The 18,961-nt window shown below is 48.1% G+C and overlaps 2 protein-coding genes across 17 annotated transcripts in view; one reads left to right on the top strand and one right to left on the bottom strand.

Annotated features, from left to right (window-relative positions):
* DCUN1D2 (defective in cullin neddylation 1 domain containing 2) overlaps nucleotides 1–7,056 on the bottom strand; it is a 30,800-nt gene extending 23,744 nt beyond the window's left edge. For 2 of the 8 annotated variants that reach the window (XR_015553368.1, XM_004423186.3), the window contains exons 1-2: nucleotides 6,786–6,973; nucleotides 513–729 (exon numbers count right to left, since the gene is read on the bottom strand). Coding sequence is in view for 7 of the 8 variants with exons in the window: in XM_004423186.3 (XP_004423243.2) it covers nucleotides 513–729; nucleotides 6,786–6,788 (220 nt within the window). In the remaining variant the exon portion in view is untranslated. The other 6 variants (XM_087435803.1, XM_087435806.1, XM_087435808.1 and 3 more) reach the window with 6 other exon arrangements.
* Nucleotides 7,057–7,253: 197 nt separating this feature from the next.
* SLC9D1 (solute carrier family 9 member D1) overlaps nucleotides 7,254–18,961 on the top strand; it is a 47,151-nt gene continuing 35,443 nt past the window's right edge. For 4 of the 9 annotated variants that reach the window (XM_004423187.3, XM_087435799.1, XM_087435795.1 and 1 more), the window contains exons 1-5: nucleotides 7,254–7,397; nucleotides 8,999–9,109; nucleotides 13,036–13,559; nucleotides 15,506–15,685; nucleotides 17,677–17,868. In XM_004423187.3, coding sequence (XP_004423244.1) covers nucleotides 13,116–13,559; nucleotides 15,506–15,685; nucleotides 17,677–17,868 — 816 coding nt within the window. In that variant the 5' untranslated portion in view covers nucleotides 7,254–7,397; nucleotides 8,999–9,109; nucleotides 13,036–13,115. The other 5 variants (XM_087435802.1, XM_087435801.1, XM_087435797.1 and 2 more) reach the window with 4 other exon arrangements.

Below are 18,961 nucleotides of genomic sequence, written 5' to 3'. Positions count from 1 at the left end.
TCGCTAAGAGCTCTTCCCACCCCTGAAGTTGTCTCAGTGCCACAACACTCCACACGGTGTTAAGAGAAGGACGGCTTTTACCCTCATGTCACAATTGTTTTCATGATTTGGTAGTGTTCTTAAACAACCTTCTTGCCACAAATACTCCAGCCTAAACGGAAGTGCTTGGGAAAAGCGCTGTGTTAGCAGCTGTAGCCACCTGGCCAGGACAGTGACTTCCCTGCACTGGTCATCCACACATCAGACTCTGCCCAGAACAAGTGGGTGATGGCTCACGGCCAACCAATCTTTAGACTCCTCTCTTCTCATCCCACCCCTAATCCACATCAATTAACAGTCGAAGGTCCATTTGAACTGACTGGATTCTGCAGCTGAACACCAGGAAGAGACAGAACAGCGTCTTGGAGGTCTTCTGAACACGGCATCAGAAATTCAAGAAACATCCCTCATTCCGTCCCCAGAGATGGATGCGAGCTGTCTCCTGTCTGCCCTGCGGCCACGCCGCCCCTTACCTTTGTACCTGTTATACAGCTGCTCCAGCTTCTTCCTGTCCACGGCGTTTCTCATGGAGTCCTTGTGGAACGAGTCTGGGTTCTGGAAGAAGGTGTCTGTGGCCACGTCTAGTTTCCACTCATTCTGCGTTAAGCAGCAGATGGCAGTGCTCTCGCCAGCCTGAGTAAACGCCATAAACTGGTGGACCTTGTCCTTCTGAGACGATGTAAGCTTATGCTTTGGGATGCAAAAGCAGGAGAGCCAGTGAAGCCAATCCAGAGGTCTGTTTCAGCATTCTGTCACTAACGCCTATCATTTAACTGGACTTAGTTTTTTCTTGTTGGGTGACTCCACTTCACTTCAGAATTATAGGAAGACAAAGCCTTGCTCCTCATCAGTTAAACAGACTGCACAGTCTTCTGAAAATTGAAACGACAGCACCTATATAGTAACAAATGTGCAAAGTCTACTCTTCAAAAAATCATGAGAATCAATGTTTCATAGAAAATACATTTTGATCTCTACCCAGGTCACTGCACATGAAGTGCCACATTGCGTTTTTTCTAAGTCTCAGTAGGATCCCTCTGTCACACCCACGGCCTCTAGTGAAAGTGGCGGTGTTACCCAAGGCCGGCCCATGTCACTGGGCCACCTGCAGGGTCCCCTTTGGTTCAAGTAACTGCAGGCTCTAATGGACAGGAGGAGGGCTTCACAGTGTGGAAACATCATTGTTTTAAGTTCTTCCCAGTTTAAAATCAACAGAACCACACTGATGAAAACACTCATACTTAACTAAGAATAGTGTTAAAAATAATCTACAAAAGTTCCAAAAGCAGGCACAAAAAGCCTGTTATGACTAAATGAAGATGATTTTTGAACGTCTGTGTACATGAGAGAAATAAAATAGGAAAATAGGGCAGAGGGTGTGGGTAGGTAGTAAATAACAAAGCTGCCAAGTAAGGGTACTATATATAGTATATAACGAAACAAAATAACATCTTAATACTTCCAGATACAGGATGGTTAAATTTCTACTTATTTAAGGTAACTTGATGACAATGACACCAGAAATGAAAGTGATTCACTAATTTCTGTAAATCAAAACAGACTCTATAATCTACTAGACTTTAATGCTTTTCACAACAATGTAAGGGGAAAAGTTTTACTTAAAAGGATTATACTCAATCTTGCTCAAAAAAAGATGAGACAGTTTGTAGAAACACACAGAATAAGTTATAACTTACAGAAATATGTAAACGGCAACAAGATGAAGATGAAGAAATAGAGAGGGACAAATGAAAAAGAGAAAGCCAGGGATAAGAGACAGACATGTACACCACACAAGAGCTGAAGGGGAGTGAAAATTAGGCTCCGAGCTTCCCAGCTGCCAAAGCAAAGAAGAGAATAGGACTAATGCGGAAAATCTGTTTGCACCATTTAAGAACCTACCAGTGGCCCAGATGTGGCCCAGCTCCCCTGGCACTGAAACCTGAAGGATGTGGCTGCTGTGGCTGCTCGTGAAAGGCCAACACCCAATGTCCCTGTTGTACCAGACCAACTCCTCACCAAAACGCCAACAGCAAACAGCAGGGCAAACTTCTGAAGCTTTTTTAAAGGCACTCTCAATGCGTGCTGATGCCCAAATAGCAGAGAACGATTCGGCAGGAGAAGACGACAAGGCAGCCCAAATCACCGCTCTCCCAGCGTGGTCTGGGAGCCCCAGGGCTGAGACCTTTCGGAGTTCCACAAGGACAAAACCGCCTGCATAATGATTCCAAGCTGTTACCTGCCTCTCACTCTCTTCGGTGCACAGAGAGGCTTCCTGAGGCTACACGACTTGTGATAGCACAACAGACTGAACGCAGATGTGAGAACCTACCTTTTATGAAGCCAGACCTTAAAGATATTTGCAAAAATGTAATGTAATGTAAACGTGTAATGGGTTTATTATTGTTATTTTTAAATATGTAAATAAATATTTTTAAACTTTCCATTTTAATTTCTAATGGGGTAAATATTGATGGCTACAACCGACATAAACAAAAGCTCCTTGGGGTCCCAATAAATTTTTAAAGTGTGTAGGGAACCTGGGACCGACAAGTTTGAGAACTGCTGATCTGGGGTAATGCAGGGAATTAAGGTTTTGGCTACTTAGAACAATGACTGTTGATCATTTGGGGTCTTTGGTCCCTTGTGGAATCTAATGAAAGTCACGGATCCTCTCTCCAGGAAAACATATGTGGTACACACATGTGCATGTGGTTTCATGTAAAATTTCAGTTTTCACAGACCATTTACATTCATCTATCGGTTCCTCAGAGGGTAGGGGAAGGTGGAACTCAGGTTAAGAAGCGATGAGCTAGATCAGGAGCCCCTGGTCTCTGTTGCAGCTACTCAGCTCTGCCACTGCAGTGAAAGCAGCCACGGACAATATGCAAATGAGTGGGCACACTGTGCACCAATAAAACTTTATTTGCAAACACAGGGAGCTAGCATGTGGGCTGCAGTCTGCAATCCTGATCTAGGTTCTACGGGAATACATGGAATATATATTCTATACATTAATTCCTGAAATTGAGCTTTTGAAAAGAACTAGACAAAAATTACAAGGTTATAGTTTTTGGTAAGATCAAATTTCGTTAAATTAGGGCAGATGCCATACACTGTGACAGTAAGTTGACAAAAGACAAAGCTGGCATCTTTTATGAAGCTGACAGCCTCTCCAAGGGAGGGTCCGCAAAGCCAGGGGTTACCTCAGAAACCTTAAGATAGAGACAGATGTTCTACCCAAAAATGCTACACCATTAGGAATAACCATGATATCTTTATTATGGAAATTGCCAACAATGCCAGATTTTAAAATTCTGTCATGGTGGTAAAACAAAATTCTGTATATACATACAATGAATCTCAGCCATAAAAATGAATGAAGTACTGATACATGCTATGATGTAGATGAACCTCAAAAACATTATGCTGAGTGAGAGAAGTCAGACACAAAAGGTCACATATTGTATGACTCCATTTACATGAAACATCCAGAATAGGCAGATCCATAGACACAGAAAGCAGACTGGTGGCTGCCAGGGGATGGGGGAGACAGAGACGGGGAGTGACTGCTGATGGGTGTGGGTTTTCTTTGGGGGGATGAAAATGTTCTGGAACTAGATAGAGGTTGTGGTGGTGCACAACCAACAGTGTACTAAACGCCACTGAACTGCACACTTTTAAATAGTTAATTTTATGTTATGTGGATTTCACCTCAAAAAAATATTCAACACAGCACCCTTAGAACCTCGAAGATTAATCAAGAGAGAACGTACTGTCAGGTAACTCAATTACTTCACCAGCATTACATGATGGATGAGTCCACACCAAGTAAAGGTTGACAGACACTTGTGAGATGCAATGATGTCTGATCCTCAGGTACTTTTCCTGACAATCATCTCTTGAAGCCTCTCCTAATATGTGACAAAATAGTTATATCAATGGTGTAAAGGAGAACACTTTCTGGACACTCTAGAAGAAGAGGTACAGGAGTCTACAGATCCAGGCCACGCAAAGAGGTGTGAACTGTCACTGTGTAAGGTACAAAGTGGGTGAAGTGCAGTCACAGGAGCAAACAGATCCCTCTTCAATCTACTCCACGTGCCCGAAACGTCACAAGACAGACCCACAACCTCGAGGCTCGAGGCGGTACCAAGGTGCTGGTTCTGAATGAGCAACAGCAGCCACCGGTCTAAGCTCAGCCCATAACACCTCTCCCGCCAGAATGAGAGAGAAGGGATTGTCAACAAAGTTGCAACAATCTGACGTTCAGGTTTTGAGGTTTCTCCATAAAACAACAGTGATTAAAACAATCAGCAACAGTTAAGTCTAAAGATTGCAGGTGCTTCACCTCCAAAACCCACCAAGACAGTCAAGTTGCAATTTGTAAAAAGGGGAACCAGCATGAAGCTCTCTAGGAAAAAGAGCCCCATAAACTAAAAATTACAGGGAAAAGAAGCAAGCTCTGGGTCCACGGAGACAAGACTAAATCCACGTAAAAGTAATAAAGGCTCACAAACTGGCAGAACCAGGGCCTTCCCTTCAAGCTCTGACAGCCTCCATTGAGGATTACCACGCCAAGGAAATTAAACTACTAATGGCAGCTTTTGAGAGGGGGGGCACTTTCTATGTTTCATTATTTCACTCTGTTAAAATGTACAAAAGTCTTGAAATAAAAATCTGGACAATCCAGTAGAAACATCAAATAAAATTTCTATCCTATGGAAAAAGTCTCAAACATTTTAACTGTGACTTTGTGAGAAATCACTTACATAATCTGGGCACCAGGACTGACCATATATAAAATGAAAATAGAGGTTATTCTTAAAATGCCCTTCCAGAGACACTTAATACGACAGAATCTTCTGTCAGGGTCAACTTACAAGGGGCTGCCAGGCAGCCACAGTGATCAAATCAATTACATAAAGCTGGTCGCTCTGTTTCTGTACACAGCAGACTGGGGCAGAATTCAACGCAAGTGTCCCCATCCACATCCTTGGGTCTCCACCCTCTGCAGTGGTTCACAGTCCTCTTCTGCAAGTGAAGCTCCTGCTCCCCTTAAGAGCTGGAGGGAGTGCTCTCCGCCTGCCCAGGGGGTGTGTCCTGCCTGGGCAGTGCAGCTGCTCCACTAGGGTCAAGAGCCTTCTGGCTGCTCTGCTGACCACGCCGCCTCGTGGTTTCTAGTCTTCTTGTTCCTCTGACCAGCCCTTCACCTCCTTCTCGGCTCCTCTTCCCACCCTGAAGTCCTGTCCTCACACTTCCACTCTTCCCCTAGCATTCTTCTTGGGCCATCTCTCCCATTTGAAACTCTCTCACTGGCCTCTCACTACCATTAGGACAAAGCCTAGCATTTTCTTCCTGGGCCTAGAAGACTGCACAGTCTGGTTCCAGTGCCCTCACCAGCCTCCTACTGTGTCCCTTTTCCCTGGCTCTCGCACTTCAGCCAGGCGGATCTTCCGGTTCCTGTGAAGTACACCTATTCTGTTCTTTCACGGAGTACTATACACATCTAGCTGCCCCTTCCACCCTACCTGTTCCCCAGAATTCAGCTCACACTATATTACTGTGGCTAAACCTCTGCGGCCCCGGGGATCTGACATCAGTCACCCACCCCACCACACAGGCTCTGCCCCAGCACTTACCCACTGTAACAAAATAGCTGTGTGTTTAGTGTCTGTCTCCCCCGCCAGGACATCAGCTCCATGAGTACCAAACGCACGTCTGTCTTGCTCACCATCAAACCCCCAGCACCTTGCACACTACCTTCCCTGCACAGAGAAATCTCTGAATTCAGTGAATAAACGACGAAACCCATCGACTACCACGGTTTCCACTCACCTCACAGTAACTGTACGTTTCCAGACACCTCTCTTCTGAGCTCCAGATCTGTCTCCCCCGACTACGTGAGCCCTCTACTGTCGCCTCACCACTGCACCGCCTTCCCGCACAAACCCGCTCTTCCTCGTACGTTCCCTCGTTTGGTCATCACCGCCTGCTCAGACGCCCGCCGGAACCGCTGAGCCCTTCCTTCCCTCTACTCTTCGTTTCCCAACAGTTCTGTAGAAGCCCTCCCTCCTCCCTCCTCTCATCCGTCTTATGCCTACAGCCCACCTCGGGTTCAGGCCTCTCCTCTGCCCGCTGGATGACTACAGCAGCTTCCTAGCTGGGCTCCCTCCCCTGCAGTGCCGCCCCCACCCGACCCGACCCGACCCGACTCCCGTCCTGCTGACGACACGCTGTTGTACAGGACAGGGGCACGGCCGCGCCCCTCACACCGCCTGCCTACAGACCCTCCAGGGCTGCCCCGGCCCTGCGTGCACGCACACTCCCGGCTTGCGCTCCGCCCCGCACTCCGCGCGGGCGCCGCGTCCGCCGGAGCTCCTCCCTCCCCCCTCCCGCCCGCGCGGCGGCGGGGCGCGCCGCAGCCCGCACGGGGGCGCCCGGCAGGTCCCCGCGGCCCCCCGGCCGCGGCCCGCGGCGCCCGACAGAGGGAGGGCGGAGCGCCACCCCCGCTCCGGTGGCCTTCACGCCGGCGCGTCCCGGCCCCGGGCCCCGACCCGGCCCCCCGACCCTCCACCCCCGCCGCTCTCCGGCCCCGGCCCCCGGCCCCCACCCGTCCCTGGTCCTTGACCCCCGACCCCACCGACCCCCGGCCCCTGCTCCCTTCGGCCCCCGACCCCCGGCCTCCCCGGGTCCCGAGTGCGGCAGGAGGGGCCGGGCGGAAGGCGACACCGCGGGCCACCTACCATTCTCCTGCGCGCTCCCCAGCTTCTCTCCGACCCCGGCCGTCTGCGCAGGCGCCCCGGCCGCCTCAGCCCAGGCCTGGCCGCGCCGTCCTTGTCCTCGGCGTCAGCTCCCGGGACACCCGCCCCGGGAGCAGCGCGGGGGGGCGGTGACAGGGCGGCCCGCGGAACTCCAACTCCCAGCGTGCACCGCGCCGTCCGGGGACCGACGGGCCCCGGGCCCCGGGCCCCGTCCCGCTTCCTACTCCCAGCGTGTACCGCCCCGCCCGGGGACCCACGGGACCCAGGCCCCGTCCCGCCTCCGACTCCGACCTGCACAGCGCCGCCCGGGGGCAGACGGTACTCAGGCGGCACCCCCGCCGTCCTACAAATCCCGACGTGCACCGCGCCGCCCGGGGCAGACGGTACTCAGGACCCGCCTTCTTAAAGGGGCCGCGCCTCCTTTTTGGCCGCGTCCGCGGAGACTGCGTTCCCGAGAGGGCGGCGGGCGGCCCGGGCCCTCCCCGCCCCGCCCCGCCCCGCCCCGCCCCGCCGCCTGGGAAGGGATGCGGGGAAGCCGTGTCCCTGTCCGCCCCTCGGCTCCCGGCGCCCGGAGAGCCGTGCCGGGATGTCCAGGTGAGCGCTGCGCGGGGTTCGGGCGGGAGGCGCGGGGCCTCCTGTCCTGGCTGAGGTGCGGGCCAGGGGGCTCCTTCCCGGGGTCTCCTTCTCCCAGGGTCGCATCCCGGAGTCGCTCCTTCCCGGGGTCTCCCCTTCCCAGGGTCCTCCTCCCGGGGTCTCCCCCGCCCCGGGTCCTCCCCCTCCCCCGGGTCTCCCCCTCCCCGGAGTCTCCCCTCCCCCGGGGTTTCCTCCTCCCCGGAGTCTCCCCTCCCCTGGGGTCTCCCCTTCCCAGGGGTTTCCCCCTCCCCCGGGGTCTCCCCTCCCCCGGGTCTCCTCCTCCCCGGAGTCTCCCCCTCCCCCGGGGTCTCCCCTTCCCCGGGTCTCCCCCTCCCCCGGGGTCTCCCCTTCCCAGGGGTCTCCCCCTCCAAGGGCCTCCCTCCCCAGTGGGCTCCCCTCCTTCTTCTCCGTGGCCCCCGAGCCCCACTCTCCGTTTCCCTCCTGCGTGTCTTGCCGGGTGTGTTGGGGAAGATTGCTCAGTGCCCCTGCCAACCCTTTTCAGGACACACGTGCCTGGCAGTCGCCGATGGGGGTTCAGGGGTGCATGGGGCAGTGGGGGGAAATGCGGGTCCTGGTGCAGCTGAAGGAGCCACACAGTTAAGGGCTCCCAGCTCCCCGACCAGGCCGAACCCCCTCACTTAGGTGTGAAGTTCCCGCTGTCGCAGCTGCTCACAAGCGGGGTCATGGAGATCCTCGCTCCTGGAAAGAAGGGGAGACCCTCTGGACTTCAGCTCATCTGCCTTTTCCTTATCCTTCCATGCAGTCCCCTCTTCTCCCCCACGTCCCTCTCCAGGCTCCTCCGGAGGAAGAACACACGCCGGCAGTGGACTGCCAGCCTCCGGGCCTGCCGCTCGATTCTTTCTGGGTCTCACCTGGTAGCACCTCAGTAAACTGGTGGATCTTGTAAACTCTCTGGGGAGCGCTGTGCTGCTCTGACGCCCACGGGCTACCTGGTCGTGGACCCATACCTTATACCTATAACTACCTAGGTAGAAGGTAGCTCCGTCTTTTCACGTTTACGGTTTTCTGATCGTTCTTTGGATCAAAGCATTTTACTGCCTCCAAATTTCTCTTATAATACGAATCTTTGAAACAGCAGTGTCTCAGTGACTGGATTACTTAATAGGGTATTTGGTTTTTGTAGACTTTAATTAACAATGTGTACTTTGAAGCTTTTTAATGTCCATACGAATTTTTTCTCTTTCCTTCCTCTCTCCTTTTCTGAACTCATTGTCCAATTCTTTTATTAATTAGATGTGAATCAACCATAAATTCTATTTACAGCATGATAAGTGCTTTATCTTTTAAGAAGTATACTTTACATCAGTCAATTTGTTGAAGTTTAAAATATGCTTTTTAAGTTAAATCCTCCACGAATTAGATTGAGGTGGTTTATTTCTGTTGGGGGTTTCATGGTGTCCTGAGACCTTGCCACAAGCTCCTCGTTTGTTGCCTGTTCTGTTACTGTTTCGTGCTGAACCTAGAAATGTCGGTGGTGTTACGAAGAAATTCCAATTTTAAACCATTTACTACAAATAATCATCATATTTTCCTTTTTTCAGAGGAAACTGAATAACTGGTACCGGACTCGTTAACCCTGTTCCTGCCACACCCCCACTGCCTGCTCCGGAATTTCCTGCCCTTAGCCCCAGGCCGGCCACACTTGGTACCAGGTCAGTACCCCCCACACTTAGGGCCCGAGTTCAGCTGAGTGGACACTGGCTGGCACCGTGGGTGGGCTGTCCTGAGAGCTGTGTCAGAGCCTGGCCCAGTGGCCTCTGCCCAGCAGACAGTGGCTGCTACACTAGGAGGGTAAGTAAACTAGGTTCTTTTTCAGCAATTGGATCATGTAAATCTGAGTCCGTGGGTCTGGAAGGTCCTGAGGAAGAGACAGGGTGGAGAGTCCTGTGGCTACATGTGGGCAGAAAGGCTAGGAGGCAGAGCTGCGAGATTTTCAAATTTGAGCCCATTATATAAAACTGAAAAAATCGAAGAGTTGCTCCCCGCTCTGCCTCCCTTCCCCCTTCTTCCTCCCTCCCCCTCTGCCTCCCCTCCCCTTCTTCCCCCCTCCCCCATTCCCTGAAGGGACTCCAGTCACCCTAGGGCTCCAGGGCACTGTGGGTCCTAACAGCAGGTGTCTAAGGAGATGGTCTCATCATACCACAGTCCTGAGAGCGCAGTGAGAGTACACGGGAGAAATTTTGACCTTTGGTGACTTTGCTCTGAAAAAGCCTGATCTTAGACTACATTATTATGCTTTGCTTTTCAGCTTTTTATCCAATAGATGATATGTGACATTTCTACATTACTAAAAATTCTCAATAGAGTAAGACTAATGTGATTTTTATGTAAAATGGCAGTGAATTAAAAGTATTGGAAGGTTTTTTTTTGAGTAGGCTTAATGGTGAACCCATTTGCCGTTTTATTCTAAATTAAGACGTTTATTACAAATATTTCTTTTTAATCAAATAATCTCATCAATTTTAAAGTAATTTTTGGAATTCCTGTTCTGCATTTATAAAAACAAGTAAAACCCATTAGAAATTTGGCAAAGTTGGAGAGATATATTTTAATTAATGTTAGAATATGTATAAATAGAAACTTTTAGAGAGGGATTGTGCCCAGAGTATTGATTTTGCTATTGCTCTAAAAGAAAAGTAACCTTGGATTTTGCTGTAGCTGAGGCATCCTGAGAACCTCTGGCTCTGTTTTAGGGGATTTCCTCATTTAAAGCACAAAAAGTGTCATGGGCATGCTTTCCTTGCTCTGCAATGTGAATGGTGATCATTACACCTAATAAGAGTTTGGTGAGAAATGGTGAGCATTCATACAACATTCTTAAACCTTTATTCTGAGATGATGACAGATTCGCATACAGTTGTAAGAAATAATACAGAGAGTCCTGTAGACCCTTCACCCTGTTATCCCCAGCGGTAGCTCCTTGCAAAGCTGTATAAGCAGGAGACTGCACAGACACGGTCCACCCGTCTCATTCAGATCGCACTGGTTTTACATGCATTCGTGTGTGTGTGTGTGTGTGTGTGTGTGTGTATAGATCTGTGCAATTCTGTCACATGTATAGATTTGTGTGGCCACTGTCCCACAGGGTCCCTCCTGCTGCCTTGTCACAGCCACAGCCACCTCCTCCCCCTCCCTGACCGCCACCATCTGCTCTCCATCTCTACAGTTTGTCATTTCAAGAATGTTGTATAAATGGAGTCACATGGTGTGTGATAGGCTCTCCTCACTCAGCCTTGAGACCCACCCAGGTTGTGTGTATGAGCAGTTTAAGATATAGAAATTTTAAGAATTCATTATAAAAACACAACAAATCCAAATTGTCTTTTTTATACTTAAAAATAACAATAACAAAATGACACTGAAACTAAAAATGCTTACTATTTACTCTAGAAAAAGCATGCTACAATTTAGTAGTCCATAGGATCTGGTAGCCAAGTTTGAAGGTAAAATGAAATAGTTTGTGGAAAAGGGGTGATCTATATTTTAAAGGTCTAGAAATAATTTAATTTCATGTTCATGATATAAGTTTGTTTCAGTGAAAATATTAGTATGCCTACAACTAAAATTCTCAAAGATTTCTTGTAAAAATTAATAGCTCCCTTAGGTATTATGGGTAGAGGGATAACTATTTAATTTCAGGAACTTGTTTGAAGAAGGAATCAGAGATGAACAGAGGGGTGTTAGTCACAGAGGTTATTTTTCTAAAGTCTGAAATCCATAAAATAATCACTCTTTGAGATCTTTTGGGGAAAATGGAAGCATAAATGAAGCATCTGAAATTTCTGTTTTTGTTATGAAAAATACTGAAAGTATGCACTTCAGAAGGACCAAATTCTTTCTCTCCCTGGGAGCAGTAGAAGCTTAGCAATTAAATGAGTCATTAAAATAACAGATCAAGTATATTGCTAGGTGTCATTATGATTGGTTAATCGTTTATTTGTTTTTAAGGTGGTAACTTTTACTTATATTAAAACTGTAATGTACAATTGAGCGATTCAAACAGCACATTCTTGTTTACCCTCCTTGTTAGGAAGTGAACTCTTCCAGGTAAGTGAACTCTCTATGTGACGTTAGGAGCTGACGTATCTAAAAATGCATTGAAATTGAACAGTTTCCTGACATTTTAACCAGAATATTGAGCCAGGACATAGCCTTTTCTTGGTGACTTTGCTTGTGATTCTGAGCATGAGTCGCTCTGTTCTCCCCAGTAGTGGTCTTTTCGAGATCCGTTGAAGTGCCTGGAGCCCTGAGCCCTCCTGGCTCACTGGGCTGTGAGTCTTCGCTGAGTTCCTGTGTTTGTTTTTCACAAGCTCTGTTTTGTCTCCTCTTCTATCAGCTGTTATTTCTTGTTTGGCCAGAACACTATCTCTAGAAATGCCTCACTCTTACTTTTGCTGTATCTAATCTGCTTTGCCTGGGTTTAACCAGGTTAAACGTGTTAGAATTGGGATGACCGGTGAAATTATAGACTTATGTTTTAGTAAACAGACCCCCAGGCGGGGAAAGTGTTGGTACATTTGACTATTGAGTGGGAATTCTTGACACGATAGTCCACTGGATGCTGCTGTTAAGAATGATTCGATGGTGTCTGTTAATGTTTGTTTCCTTTAAACCATAAGTCCTGTGTAAATGGTCGGTTTTGTTTAGTTTTCTTTTTTGGCATAACTGCCTGTGCTAGTCGCCAGGTTCAGTGGGTATTGTTAGTGCATATCTTCCTGGCCCTCTCTTGCGTTTGTGACTTCTTCCTTCTTCAGTCTCTGCTGTCCTCTCTCTGAGGTTGTTCTTTCTCAGTGACCTTGCTGACACTGATCCTGCTGTCCTTTGGGGGCGGCCTTGCCCTCTGCTCGTTGTAATTCGGACCCCACGGCTTCAGCTGCCCCTGCTGCCCGCACGGAACCTTCAGCTTATCAGGTCCATGCTGCTAGAGGTCTTCCTGGAGAGAGGGAGAGGAGCCTGAGTTTGGGCGATGGAAAATGTTTGAATGTTTAATGACACCCTAGAGATCCAGATGTGGTTGTATTTTGTGATTTTTTTTTTTTTTCTATCCTTGACATCTTGTTAGCACTTAACTGTAGACTGACTTTGGAAATTTGGCAAAATTCCAAATGATTTTGGAAAGCAAACAATATGGCAGGGCAAGCTAATAGGAGCTTGAAAGATGTTGTTTCTGGAATGACATGGAACATGTTTCCCCCGGTGGTTTGCTGATCTGTGATGGGGGAAGTTGACGGTATTTTCTGGCCTTTGATACATGGACCCTCTTAAATGGAATTGGCTTTTGTCTTTTGCACATGGTAGACGTGCATATATGAGGCTGAGTTTTCCTTTAAAAAATTGCCTTTAAATTCAGATGTAACCTTTAATCTCAAGTCTTTACTAGACACCACAGTTAACAGTGAGTGCTTGATTTTAGTCTAGGTGCAGTAAATAGTTCAGATGTTAATATTAACCTGGGAAAAATAACATTTTCTTTAGAAAAGCGATAGTTTTCTGGATATAATTGTTCAATACTTTAAATGTGATCTCGATAGTGATGAATCATCATTCAACTGTATATAACAATAAATCTCTTTTTCAGCTGAAAATGTGTATCTAAAATGCAATCTCAGCTTAGCAGGACTCTTTGGACTGCCTGGCCCTGTCCTCTAAAATTGGACCATGAAGGTATTGGAAAAAAATTACTTCTGGATGTTGCTTCCGTTACTTCATTGGATAGCGAATGCTGCGGAGCATGAAGAGGTGGCGAAACATGCCATCAAGTTACACCGAGGCAGAGGGGCAGCTGTCACTCAGAGGAGGCAGTGGGTCCTGGATAGTTGCAGAAAGCTCTCCGGGCTTCTTCGCCAAAAAGCCGCTGTTCTGAACAAACTGAAAAATGCAATCAGAGCAGTGGAGAGAGATGCCAGCCTGTCGGATGAAGAGAGACTGTTTCAGGTGCACACATTTGAAATTTTCCAAAAAGAGCTGAACGAAAGTGAAAATTCAGTCTTCCAGGCTATCTATGGTCTCCAGAGAGCCCTGCAGGGAGATTACAGAGATGTGGTGAACATGAAGGAGAGCAGCAGGCAGCGCCTGGAGGCCCTTCGAGAGGCTGCCATAAAGGTGAGTCCACTCGGAGCAGAGAGTGGAGGTGCAGGGAGGACGGGGACAGTGCTGATGCTTCGTCGGGTGTGGTCGGCCCGTTGGGGCGTCTGTTCATAGTCGCGCACGGATGGACGCGCAGGAGAACCTCTCCTTTAGAATAATGTCTTAGTGTAGTTACGTTTTGTCACTTCCAGGAGGAGTTGTTCTCCAGTGCTTTTCTCTCTCGTGGAAATCTCTGGTAATTAAAATAGTTACTCACCTTATCCCAATACGCTGCTGTTGAAATAAGTATCTTTGTAATTGTGGTCAACATCTTGAGTTTCTGGCAAGAATTCCTTTTAGTGGGAAGGTTGACTTTCTTCAACGTCCACAGACTGAAAACAAAAGTATTAAAATTAGCTTTAAACAAATGTATACATTTGAATGAGGGATTTTGATGAATATACTTTTAAAATGTTGAGCAAAAACCATTACTGTATTTATGTAAATTTTTAAGCTATCGTTTAAGCCATCTATTACGTGCCAGGTACTTTAAATATGTAAAATATCATTTCATCTCCATAGAAAGGTTATGGTATTACTGCACAGCTTAAAAAGTAGGGAAGAGTTAGACTTATTAAACTGTCTTTACCAAAGCGAGGTATTTTTGGTGGAAATATGGTCATGGGGCCAACGGCTCAGTCGGGGTTTTCAGCCACCTTGGTTCCGTCGTGTGGTTTGTTTTCTGTGTGTTAATGTGCGTTAGAAACAGACCAGGACGTGCTCTCTGAACAGGGCTTCCTGCCTTACCAGATCCTCTGGACAGTTGGGAGTGAAAACTCCTTGGTTTTGAAGGGGGACACTTAGTGGTATTGATTTGAGGTAGGTTTACTATGAAGTAGAGAACAAACGTGAGTTTGAGTGACATAGATCCAAACATGCATGCTTCCTGCCCTTGAGTGAGCTGTATTGCAGCATATACTGCCGGTTCCTGCCCCATAGCTGAGATAGTCCAGGTACTGGCAGCCCGCAGCCTTGTGTTGGAGGTGTTGCGGTGACACTTCCATGCTGATCCTCCTCTTTTTGCTGAGGAAGACCGGCTCTGAGCTAACATCTATTGCCAATCCTCCTCCTTTTTTTCTTCCCCAAAGCCCCAGTAGATAGTTGTATGTCATAGTTGCACATCCTTCTAGTTGCTGTATGTGGGACGCGGCCTCAGCATGGCCGGAGAAGCGGTGCGTGGTGCGCGCCTGGGATCCGAACCCGGGCCGCCAGTAGTGGAGCACGCGCACTCAACCGCTAAGCCACGGGGCCGGCCCCCGGAGTTGAGGTCTTGCCCCGGGACTGGCCTGCGACTTCTCTGTCCCAGCTGTGCCCCACCCCCCTTTAAATGCAAATAAATATTTTAATAGTAAGGTTATTGATTTGATTAAGTTAGCTTGAGTTTAAATGTGATTTTATAAAATACGTGTATTAAACTGTTACCAGCACCATCCATCAATTTTCCAAGTAACTAACGCTGTCAGATTCTTCTGGAACAATTTCCCCTTTGTAACTTGGAATTTGACTGTGGGTATCCTGCTTAGAAATTTATAGCTAAATAATCAATTATCACAGCTGTTTGAAAGGACAACTGTACATCCATACATAGTGGGCATGGTGCCTGGAACATCATCAGTATGCAGCAAGTGATTTTTGTATGAATAGATGACCTTCGGAGTTTATTTCCAGTGGTATATTACATTTGTGGATGTGTCTGTATAAATAGCTTTCCCTAAACACTTTCCTAAGCTTGGTTATGTCTGAGTAATCTAGGACACTTGACCGTCCCTAGCTGACCAGAGCTAGAACTGTGCATTTACGAACAGGAGTATTTGACAGAAAGAGTGTGTTGGTTGGTGTGGTCAGGCCAGGTGCCTGAATGGAAGTCATATCCTGGTTTATTTCCTAATAAACACCATTCTTCATTTCTTACAAATGAACAGGAGGAGACAGAATATGTGGAACTTCTGGCAGCAGAAAAGCATCAAGTGGAAGCCCTCAAAAACATGCAACATCGAAACAGAAGTTTGTCCATGCTTGATGAAATTCTTGAAGATGTAAGAAAGGCAGCAGATCGTTTAGAAGAGGAAATAGAAGAACACGCTTTTGATGACAATAAATCAGTAAGTAGCATTCCAGAGCAGGCTCCTCTTCACCTGCCGAGCTTCTTACCGAAAGGTCCTGCTGTTGAGACTATTGGCTGGTGTGTTGTTAGTGTAGGTGGGAGTGCAGACGAGACTGAGACGTCCCGCATCCCGGGTAGTAATCCGCTTTGGTCTTGCAGAGGCGCACAGGTTGTTCTTTCCTTGCTCTTCGTGTTCTTGCCAGCCCCGTCAGCAGCTCGTCTGTTTCCCAGGTTTGCCCTCGGTGGTCTGGGACTGTGGTCTCCAGAAGGCTCCCTGGACCCCTGGACACTCAGGTTCCAGTGCCGACTGCCAGGGGAGTAGTAAACTCTTGGAGGGAATGGTCTTCGTGCCTGAAGCAAGAGTTCAGACTGCTCATTTGTCATAATGTGCCCAGGAGTCTTTGGAAAAAATGAGATGAATTCTGAAAACTGACTGAGAGTCTTGGAATGGACTCAAAAAGCGTTGGATACTACACACAAATCAGAACAGGGTTAGAGAAGAAGGGAGAATGAAAATAGAGTGAAAGGGAGGGGTGTTATTAGAACTCACTGACGATGGGGTGAGGGGGCGCATAAGTGTTTTAAGGGCTGTGGATTTTCCAAAGAATACGCCCCTGAAAGTAAAACCCTCGTTCCCTTTCTCCAGTGTTCACTGAACACATCTGTCCTCCGGGTCGTCAGGGTTTCCGCACCACGCAGTTCTCCACTTCTCTGCAGCACCAGTGGGGAGTCTGCAGGTCACTTCAGTTCTGACACCACCTGCTAGGTTAGCGCAGACCCCACAGACAAGGGCTCAGTCCCAGACTGCCCCTCCATTTCAGATGCCAATCCCAGCCTTGGAGGGTCCCCGGACCCCCTCCTCGAGCTCCATAATTTGCTAGAGCGGCTCACAGAACTCGGAAAAACAGTTTATTTACTAGATCACCAGTTTATTATAAAGGATACAGCTCAGGAACAGCCAGAGGGAAGAGATGCACAGGGCAAGGTGTGGGGAGGGGTGTGGAGCTTCCCTGCCCTCTCTGGGTGCTACCCTCCTGCTAAGCACCTCCACGTGTTCCCCAACCCGGAAGCTCTCTGACCCCCGTATTTGAAGGGTTTTTATGAAGGCTTCATTCTGTAGGCTTGTGATTACCTCGACCTCTTGACCCGTCCCGGTGGTCAGAGTGGGGCTGAAGTTCAACCGTCTCACCACGTGGCTGGTTCCTCTGGGGACCAGCCCCATCCGAGGCTCTCTAGGAGCTTTCCAAAAGTCACCTCCTACCGTAAACTCACAGGAGGCTGCAAGGGGCTCGTTATGAGCAACGAGAGGATCCCTTCACCTCTGTCGCTCCGGAGCTGTTTCGGGAACCCAGGGCAAAAGACCAAATAGAACAAAACATGTTCCCATCACTCTTATTACTTAGGAAATTACACGGGTTTTGAGAGCTGTGAGGCGGGAAAGGAGATGAAGACCAAATACATATTTCTTGTTACAAATCACAATGTCACACCCCGAATCAGGTAAAGTAGGTATTTGGAAGTCATAGGAATCCTAAACACTTCCATCCTTAAATCACTTTTTTTTTTTTTTTTTTGCTGAGGAAGATTCACCCTGAGCTAACATCTGTTGGCAGTATTCCTCTTTTTTTTTATTTGCTTGAGGAATATTAGCCCTGAGCGAACATCTGTGCCAGTCTTCCTCCATTTTGTATGTGGGATGCCACCACAGCATCGCTGATGAGTGGAGTAGGTCCGCACCGGGGATCCAAACACGTGAACCCGGGCCGCTGAAGTAGAGTGTGCAGAACTTTAACCACTGGGCCACGAGCCAGCCCCTAAATCACTTTTTTAATTGAAAAAATTTTCTGAATTCATGTTAGTGAACATTTATTGATCTTTCATCGCACTTGATAGAAAACTAAATCATTCTTCTGTATATGTTACTCTCTAAAACTTGAACTTGAAGACATTTAGTTGGTTTTAATCACATAATATTGGTTATTCTTATAGGTCAAAGGGGTCAATTTTGAGGCAGTTCTGAGGGTGGAGGAAGAAGAGGCCAATTCTAAGCAAAATCTCACGAAACGGGAGGTGGAGGATGATTTAGGTCTCAGCATGCTGATCGACTCCCAGAACAACCGGTATATTTTGACCAAGCCCAGGGACGCGACCATCCCGCGTGCAGATCACCACTTCATAAAGGTAGTCTGTCTGTCTGTCTGCTGGCTCTGCTCTCAGCGTTGTGTGCTGGGCTGGACTCCCACCGGCTCCCCCGCTTCCTGGGGAGCGTGTCCAGGGAGAGAGAGCTTTATTTTCTGAACGTTGTGTTAGGGTGCACGGCCTTCCTCCTAACAGAGATTCTACTGCAATCCCCTACATTTTCTGTGATTTGAAACATTTTCTTTTAATTTTTGATTTTTTTCCCGAAAAGAATAAGGCACTTTAATATTTAAAATGAACATTAATTTTGCTTTTGAGAATTTGGAAGACTTTTTGAAGTTAGGAGTTACTACGATGGGATTAAAGCTTCAGCTGTCTAGAAACTGTCTTCACTAACACAACCTTGTTAGCAGCAGAGCGGTTTTGGCTCAGGTATCGCACAGGCTTTGTTTAGATGCTGGATGCAGGGTGAGAACCATCTCCTCCAGCCACGCCTGGCACTCCAGACGGCGTCGGATGCAGATGTCGCCCTCGGAGGACCCAGCCTGGTGAGAGGACATGGGGTTATTTACAGACGTGAGATTGCTGGCGTGAACAGTTTGAGATCACTGCTTGGATTTATGGAAATGAGTAGATACAGGAGTGACCGGGTGTGGCCTGCTCAAGGAAGGCTGGTGGCACCTGCTCAAGGAAGGCTGGTGGCACCGAGGTCAGTTGTCAGGTCTCTAACTAACTCCTTGACGCTGGAATTTGTACAGGAGAAGAAACCTGGGCAAGGCACCTGGTCTTAGAGACAGTGAGGAACATGAATGATCCCCAGGGGCTATGTCAAGGGGCTGACTGCTGTACTGATAGACGTGAATCAATAGGATAAGTCTGCAGATGCTGCCTTCCCTGGCTGTGCCGAGCATGGAACCGGGAGGGGCCAAGTCTGCAGAGTGACGCCATCAGTCTCTCCGTGCGGGGGCGGGGTCTCCACGGTGAAGTCACTCTTTCTTCCCCTTTGAAATTAATAGGTAATTTCTGGGGAAATGTTTGAGATGTACGAGTATCCTGTTCCTCATCCAACTTTCGCCAGTGGTTTCACACCCATTGACGATTCTTGCCTGAATCAGTTGTTACTGCGATGGTTATG

This window comes from Ceratotherium simum, chromosome 10 (assembly GCF_057802395.1).
Source record: "Ceratotherium simum simum isolate JZ-2026a chromosome 10, ASM5780239v1, whole genome shotgun sequence".
In the NCBI taxonomy this organism is placed as follows: Eukaryota; Metazoa; Chordata; class Mammalia; order Perissodactyla; family Rhinocerotidae; genus Ceratotherium; species Ceratotherium simum.
Note: the sequence above shows the minus strand (reverse complement) of the source record. Positions and strands in the feature narration are given on the sequence as shown.